General features: G+C 36.8%; 2 protein-coding genes across 2 annotated transcripts in view; both read right to left on the bottom strand.

The window, feature by feature from the left end:
• The window catches only part of LOC115240279 (protein tweety), a 20912-nt gene extending 17732 nt beyond the window's left edge, over positions 1-3180 (bottom strand). The window contains exon 1 of the mRNA XM_029815338.1: positions 3079-3180. The gene's annotated coding sequence lies outside the window, so the exon portion shown is untranslated. The remainder of the gene's footprint in view (positions 1-3078) is intronic.
• A 2459-nt stretch (positions 3181-5639) lies between these two features.
• The window catches only part of LOC115240320 (ubiquitin carboxyl-terminal hydrolase 31-like), a 31266-nt gene continuing 28373 nt past the window's right edge, over positions 5640-8532 (bottom strand). Inside the window, 2 exon segments of the mRNA XM_029815392.1 lie at positions 5640-6654; positions 7004-8420. Of these exon segments, the coding sequence (XP_029671252.1) occupies positions 6532-6654; positions 7004-8420 (1540 nt within the window). The 3' untranslated portion in view covers positions 5640-6531.

Below are 8532 nucleotides of genomic sequence, written 5' to 3'. Positions count from 1 at the left end.
TTGTACAAATTGTACAAATTATCTTTTATTTAAATCAATATATATATAATTTGTAGTAATTTCAAATATTTAAAAATATATTTCTTCAGTCAAATTGTGTGATCTATAAAAATATTTATTATGTTATAACAATCGTTTTTTTGTACAAATTATCTTTTATTTAAATCAATATATATATAATTTGTAGTAATTTCAAATATTTAAAAATATATTTCTTCAGTCGTAGATAAAAAATTGTGTGAGTCTGAACAATGAAAAAATAGAAATTTACTTAATAAAATCCACAGTTTCTAGACTTAATATTTTTCTTTAAAATAAAGCAACGAACTGAATCCGTTATTATAAGACTACGTCATCTGCACTTTTTTGCAGTTTTATTCTTTTTCTTTCCTCTCGAGTTATTCACTACGCCTGCGTTTCGTTCTATGTGCATAAAATGTAGAGTGTGCATGTGTAACGCGAACGGAGCTACCTAGTAATATTGAGTGAAGGAAAGACCGCGTTGTGCTTTGTCACGAGAGATAAAACTAAAAAAAGAATTTTTTGAAGTTTTAAAGATAAGAGGAAACTGACGTATATATTATTAACAGTTATTATACCATTTTTTCCTTTGTTAATATTTCAAGAGTTTTTTTTAGCCAGATACGTTATTGTGTATAAATTTACGATGCATTTATGAATAAATTTAACGGAACGCTCTTGTTTTCGCGCTTGCCTCTGGTCTAACAATAAATAAGGTACATGGTTTTGGCAAAGAGGTATCGAGTACCTTAATAAAAGAGCTACTTGGATCAGCCCTTTTTGGCATTAAAACGGTAACCAACCGTGCCTGTTGCCGACCAGAGCGTATCGTGAATCGCGAATTGCGCGCGCAAAAAGTCATCGACCGATCTTTCACAGTCGTTTAATATCGCGACATGCAACTGCTAGCGATCGATCGATTATAACGCGACTATAACGTCGTCTACAGAGCCGCGCGATGTCTTTAGAAGGGACTCTCGAGACAAGAACGGTCTCGCATACGGTTTTCGCACGCTTGTCACTTTGGACAGATTGACGCGAGACTCGTGCGTCTCGATCACGTGTTTACTGCGCCGCGAGATCAAAGAGATCAAAGAGCGATCGGGAATAATCGCGCCGAAATGAAAAAAATCTCGCGCTTCGAGATTAATCACGTATTCATCTAGAGAGAAATGATGAGAACTGATAAGAGCGACACTGATAACGCGAAATTTTTTAATTTCGGTACCTTTTACAAAGTCTACATGTATCTTATGTAATACATTATGAGATACATTATATATTTCTTGATATTGCAATGTTAATGATATATAGGGTGTCCCGTAAAGACCGTAACAATGTTTAAGGGTAAATTCTTGAGATCATTTGGAGATGATTTTTCCTCAATGAAAATGTCGAGAGAGGTCATCATTTTTTGCAAGTTTCCAAGTTTTTTCCATCATATATCTTTGTAACTAAAATTAAAATTCTCTCTCTCTATTAAAGTAAACTCTATCTAAAATTAACTAAAGAATGTAGTTTTAACTCTCTATAAAGTTTAGTTTGCAAAAAGCCCTTCTTTTTGAATCGCTTATAATAAGGAAATCGATATTTTTGCCGAGGATAAATCATCTTAAAATGATGTCAAGAATTTACCCTTAAACGTTGTTACGGTCTTTATGGGACACCCTGTATATAAATTGGTGAACAATAAATTTTAAGAATAATACCTTTTAATTTTTAAATATGTAAAGTATATAAAATGTGTGCATGTGAGACGCGGCAAATAAATCTTTTTATAAAATAAATATTTTTCACAGATTTTTCTGAAATTTTTAAAATTTAAAAATTTGATATTGAATATATAAAGTTGAAAACTTTGTCTTCTATCCAATTAATGTTGGCACGACGATTAAACGCTCCGAAAAAATTGGGATTTGGAATCATTCCCGGAAAAATAACACGCACACACGTGCGCGCGCGCGCGTGTCTTTATTAAAATTTTATCGGGACTTGCTTGACAGATGTCAAAGTATCGATACACGTGATTTTTCACTCGAATGACGCATTCCTAGATCTCTCGATGTTTTTTCGACCGTCGAACCCGGGTCGGTGCACGCTATCGCACGGCTAAAAAGTCATCGACCTATCGTGTAATCGCGTTGGCCTGCTCCGTTAACATCCGCCACCTTCGATCATATCAAGCTTCGTGCTCGTCGTCGTCGCGAGGAAGACGGACGGAGACTCGTTCGATACTCTCGTAGGGACGAGTTGTCATCCGCGTCCATCGCGAACGCGAGACGACGAAGCTTCTCTCGCGCCCGGTCTAAAAAAACGTCGATCTCTCTCTCTCTCTCTCTTTCTCTTTGCTTTTGTTTGATCAGTCCCGGCGATGATTTTACGAGCGTCCGGCTTTTATACGGGATACTCGGCCCACGCTACGCAACATCTGGCGAGATTTCTTTGGTTCCGGGAGAGCCTGCGAGACGAAATCCAGCCCCCATGTACTCCATCCGACAGCCTCTTGTTCAAACTCTCTCTCTCTCTCGCTCGTTCTCTCACATACGTACATACGTACACACGCACACAGCCGACGCGTCCCAAGTTCGTGTAATGTATTCTTGCACCCACACACTTTCGCCCCCAGTGTGTACCGTGTATCGATCCCCGAGAGTACACGCGAAGACGACAGTGAGCGCCATCAGGCTCCTCTATTTCCTTCCACTCTTTCCCATTATATATATATATATATACCTCTCTTTCTCTCTTTCCTTCTATGTATATACTATATATCATCTCCTTTTTCTCGCGTTCTTGCTTATCTCGAGAATGGAGAGGCGCTGCCTTTGTTGCGTGACGACGTACTACAATGTTACTCCGGAGCACATTTTACGACACGGGGTACAGGGCGGTACAATGTACATGGGGCGAGTCCGCGGGAGCATGTCTCTCACCGGCGATTATCTCTCGCGTGACAGAATACGCGACACGAGATGATTCCTCGTCCCTCATCATCTATTAATCGAGACGACGAGACCCGCGAGTTATTCGCGCGCGTAAGAAAAAACGTATTCTTACCTCGATGTTTTCTTAGTGACAAGCCCGTACGCTCGCGTACGACGAAACGCGATCAACGACATACAACGCACACACACCCCCGACGAAGGCCCGAGCTCGACTGACGAAGGAAGGAAGGGGTGGGGCGGCGTCGCGGCCAGTCGGTCCCCCCTCCCCTCCCGCCCCCACCCCTCTCCTTCCTGCTGCACTTGCGCGTGATTCCAAGGATTTCCGCTCGTAGATCCGTTCGAGCTTCGCACTTTCGTGCAAAACGAGATACGTAGATGCGTTCGAGAGGAGGAACAAAGGTGTAGAAAGTGCATGCTTTAGCGAACAGATACCGTGCGTGCGTAAATGGCGCGAATAATGCTTGTAGAAGGAGGTCTAGAGTTAGTTCAGAGAAGCCTGATGATAACTATGCCAGCATTTTCATTTCATCGATCATTAAATTCCCCCTCCCCCCTTTTATTTTTTTTTTTGGTTAAGTTACGTTGTAAAGTATAAATCAAATACATGTGTTGTCAGCACTGATCGGTAAAACATCCAACTCCATCTAGTTGTCAATGCATCAATATAGTTAACATAATACTGTCGATACGTCAGGCATGCGAAAGAATAAATTTGCATGTAAAAAAAAAAATAATTTTATAACATAACGTAAAAAAATTTTCTTAATTACATTGTGAAAACTGAAACGCATACACGTAATCTAATAAATTAAAATTCGATACTTAAATACAATGTATCTCTTTATAATTATATATAAGAATTATTTAGAATTATATATAAGAATTATATAGCAGAAAAATAAATGTAGTATGTACATACAAACAAAATGAAATATAAAAAATGTTTATAAGCTTATAATTTAAAAAAATTTTCTTAATTACACTGAGTCGTGTGGAAAATGAAACGCGTACACACAATCTAATAAATTAAAATTTGACACTTAAGTACAATGTATCTCTCTATAATTATATATAATATGCTTAAGTTTTTTTTAAATTTCTGAATAAGATAAAGAAATATTTGCAAAAATATTGCAAAAATACTTTTAAATCTAAATCTTTTAATAGAAATATGAAGAAGAGAAATATTTCATATTTTTGTCTCATCGTGTTTATTTCCAATTTTTCGTCAAAGTATTCACGATTTCTGTCATATCGTCAATAAGATATCAGTGTCGCGGTGTCTTAATTACTTAAAGAGTCCCGTTTTATTTGGTCACAATAAGAACTTTGCATGCGCATTAGTCAGCATTAAATCTAAAAAGATATTCAAAAAGACGAGGTACGTGTATATGTATACATGTACACAATGCAAGGTATGTATCATGATATCTTTCTTTCTTCCCCTTGTAAATGTGTAACAAAAAGCAACGCACGATGAGTGTGACACGAAAGCCATAAATCGGAAACGACAAAGTTACATATGCAATGTGCATAAAGTGGAATGACATTTCTTCCATATATACATTTTCTCTACTCTCATTCCAACAAAAGAGTAAATAATAATATTAATAATATATGTATAGATTCTTTTTCAGTCAATTTACCGCAATTTCTAAAATCATTATAATAACGGGTAGTAAGAGTCGCGTGAATCTCACGGTTTACATCGTTGCTAATCATCGTTATTTGCGCTTCTTACCCGTGCCCATAATACGTGTGACTAGTAATATAAATGTTAATTAATAGAATAACTTAAATATCTTTCACTCATTATATATAATCAAATATATACATATACATATATAATAATATATATTATATAGTATATATTATATATACATATATATAATATATATATATATACATATATATAATATTATATATACAGCTACTATCTTTGGCTAACTCGTGTTATTAGTTTTCTTAGATTGAAGCCATCATTATTTTGAGATGGACCGTGCCCACGTGCACACGATTACCCTACCGGTAGGGCAAAACCGGATATTTTGGCTTCTCCAAAAAATCTTGTTGCCCTTGGTAACCAAATATTTTTTTTCAGCAACTAGCCTCATTTTCTCATAGTTTAAGGTCCACTAAAGACTACTAACGGTCAGCAAAATTTTTTTTACTCTCTAATTTTTTATAGGAAGACAAATCCAAAAAAGTACCCGGTTTTATTCTACTTTCCCCTATATATATATATATGTATATAAATTCTCGCTCTTTCACTCTTTTCGCTCACGTTCGCATCCTACTCAATATCCGATTGGAATGATTGTTAAAATTGAGGGATTTAATATTTAATCATGATAAGAAACCAACTGCGGATTTAAGTTTTCATTATATAGAAAAGCCATTCTCTCTTTGTTCTCTTTCTCTCTATGTTCTTCATAAATTAATTACGCCTTTTTGCAACGATGGAGTTTTGTGTCCACACAATCGTTGGAAGAACTCGAATGATGGTTTGTAATATAAGCTGTAACTTATGCTGTTTCTAAACAATGAAAATCAGAGAAGGATTGCGAAATTGATATAATTTGATGACTTTTGCAAAACGAAGTCTCTGTATCTAAAATAAAACGCTTACAAATAATAAGTATGAATAATATGCTTAATAATGACGTGTGTGTGTGTGTGTCAGTATTAATTATTTAGATAAGGCCACTAGTGGAGAGATGATACAGGTATAATATAAATATTACAATTAAACATAGATTCAAAGCAATGGTCAATGGTTACATAGTATGTCCAGAAACGAACGATATTGTAAAGAAACTGTCTATTAACGCAGAATTGGTAATGTATAAATTTTTTGTTATTGTCATATACTTTCATTGTAAGATGACACACAATACTTACGACGTTTACGTTGACATAATATATTAAACGCATTACACAATTGCACAGAACCGCTCCGGAAATATCTTTCCTTCCTCTGGACACAATGTAGAATTTAGTTGCCTATTGTATTAAAGTTCTAATTATATAATATAAACACTAGAGGTTTCTTCTCTCCCTCTCTGTCTCTCTTAAGAATACGCAATTCTTCATATATATTGAGTATAAGATTCATCTTCTTTTAAAAAGCTATCTTTTAGCAGCTATCGTATAATACAATCCACGCGAGCTGTATATAAACATGGTATTACAATTACAAAAATTACTAATGCCTCGTATTTTCTATTATCCTCAAAATAACGCCTGCGTGTAAATTTCTTACACTTTTCTCAAAAGGACAGGCGCAGAGAGAAGCATGCCGCTGAAAATCCATGTTATCTATATCAGCGTCTCTGTACGAAAAAAAAATCTATATAAATTCGAGATAAAGGAACGATTTTTTGATGTCTTTAAATATACCGCCCCTCGTTTGGTAATCGAAAAATAATGAATTTATATTCTACCAGAATAGTCTTTTTGTTTTTTATCTCACCCCACTCGATGTTGTTCAAACATCACGACACACCAGGCACTGTACATTGAGCATCGCTCGAGCCAGACATTTCAGTCTGGCTTATATCGTGTGTTACAATGTGGATTCGTGTATCACGGTTGTATTCGGATCACTACTAGCATTTTGTATTATTGCTGATGGTATATGTGGCGTGAGTGTAATGGATGAAGTCTTTCGTACAGGTTTCGGGGAGGCCTGCAATTAAATATTAATTTACATGATTATTTCTTTCATTTAGTATTAGCAAAAAAAAAAAAAAAAAAAAAAAAAAAAAAAAAAAAAAAAAAAAAAAAAAAAAAAAAAAAAAAAAAAAAAAAAAAAAAAAAAAAAAAAAAAAAAAAAAAAAAAAAAAAAAAAAAAAAAAAAAAAAAAAAAAAAAAAAAAAAAAAAAAAAAAAAAAAAAAAAAAAAAAAAAAAAAAAAAAAAAAAAAAAAAAAAAAAAAAAAAAAAAAAAAAAAAAAAAAAAAAAAAAAAAAAAGACAAATAACCACTTGTTCGATGAATATATTTGATTTTAATAATGATAGAGATATGTATTACATACCCATTCTCTTCTGCAAGGTGCTTCATCGTCCGAGTAGTGATCCACCTGTCCGATATCGGTTTCCGTCGCCGCGTTCCTCTTCTTTGGCTGCAAAGTCGCGTAATTGCCACAACCTCTAGTGAAATTAGTCATGTTTTTCTCCTCGACAATTTTCTCCTGGCACAATATCTCTTGTGATTTACTTTGCTTATTGTTCGTGACATCACTGGTGCTCTTATTATTGAAGTAAAACGGCGGCATTTTCGATACCCAGTGATCTAGACCGGAGCCGGCCGAGCTCGTGGACGCCGCGGATGAATTTCCCGTGGAATTATTGGACAAGCCTCTTCGCTGATAAAACAACATATATGCCGCGTTTGTGATCAGATTCGTGTCGTTCACCGCTTCCACGCGCGTATCGTCGAAGCAGTACCATTGCGTGTCGTATGGATTCCGACAAAATGCCGTGTAATGTCCACCCTGGAGATCTTGTCCGTGATGATTGCATATCGCATAGAGATCATATACATTCTCATCATACTTGGGGATGTTGTGTTGCCGCGGTCGTGGTTTCTTCCAAGGCGACCAGCCTAGGCCACCCAGGCTAGTGACGCTGTTATGTGTCGCCTGAACGCCATTGTGGGCCAGATGCGGTGTCATATCGAAGCCGTACAAAGGAAAGTCCACCAACATAGTCAACTTGGACGTTGACCGCTGCTTAGACTGCTGACGGAATCTTTTCAAGTGTATGACTAATATATCAGGCAACGACCAGAGGCCCAGTTTTTTCACAACTTCTTGTTTCTTATTGCAATAAGGACAATGCCACGCGTCCTCTGCGCCCAGTATCTCCGCCCGCGTGTACAAATCGAAACATTCCTCCAGAGTGACCGCGCCACCCAATTCGGAATTAGTCTTCAACTGTTTCACACTGGCGTGCTCCTCGATCTGATCGCTGTCATCCTGTATAATATTGCGCTTGGTGGCCTCGTCCCATTCGAGGATCAGCTTCACGTGCTGCGGACCCGAATCATCCGCGCAAAGTGCCAATGCTTGCTCGATCTGCTCCGTGTAAAGTGGATGCTCCACGCAGGGATCGATACAAGGATGCTCGTCTTGAATCGGCGTCGCTGCCGGATCCGCCACGCGAATATTGAAAAGTCCCGGGCTCTGACTGGTCGTGAGAACGTCATCCGCCAATGTACTGTGCATCTCCTTGAGTAGTAATTTCTGCAGATCCTCGTACGATGTTTCGCGCGAAACTTGCATCGTATACGGACTGCCGAAACGATGTTTCAGATCACCCTTTACGAGAACGTTGATCCAAACCAACAAGATGTACGCCTGTTCCGTAGGCTCCTTTAATTGCGGCAGTTCAATACAGTAAAGCGGGTCATTCTCCATAATCACGGATAGCGGTTGACAGTCGGAGAAAGTTCTGTGGGAAAAAATACATCTCTTATTTTCTTTTTTTTTTATCATTATTAAAGTGGGGGAGCTATATCTATGTAAATGACATAAAGCACTACAAAGTGAAATTATATATATAT

This window comes from Formica exsecta, unplaced genomic scaffold, assembly GCF_003651465.1.
Source record: "Formica exsecta isolate Colony F162 unplaced genomic scaffold, ASM365146v1 scaffold423, whole genome shotgun sequence".
Lineage (NCBI taxonomy): Eukaryota > Metazoa > Arthropoda > Insecta > Hymenoptera > Formicidae > Formica > Formica exsecta.
Note: the sequence above shows the minus strand (reverse complement) of the source record. Positions and strands in the feature narration are given on the sequence as shown.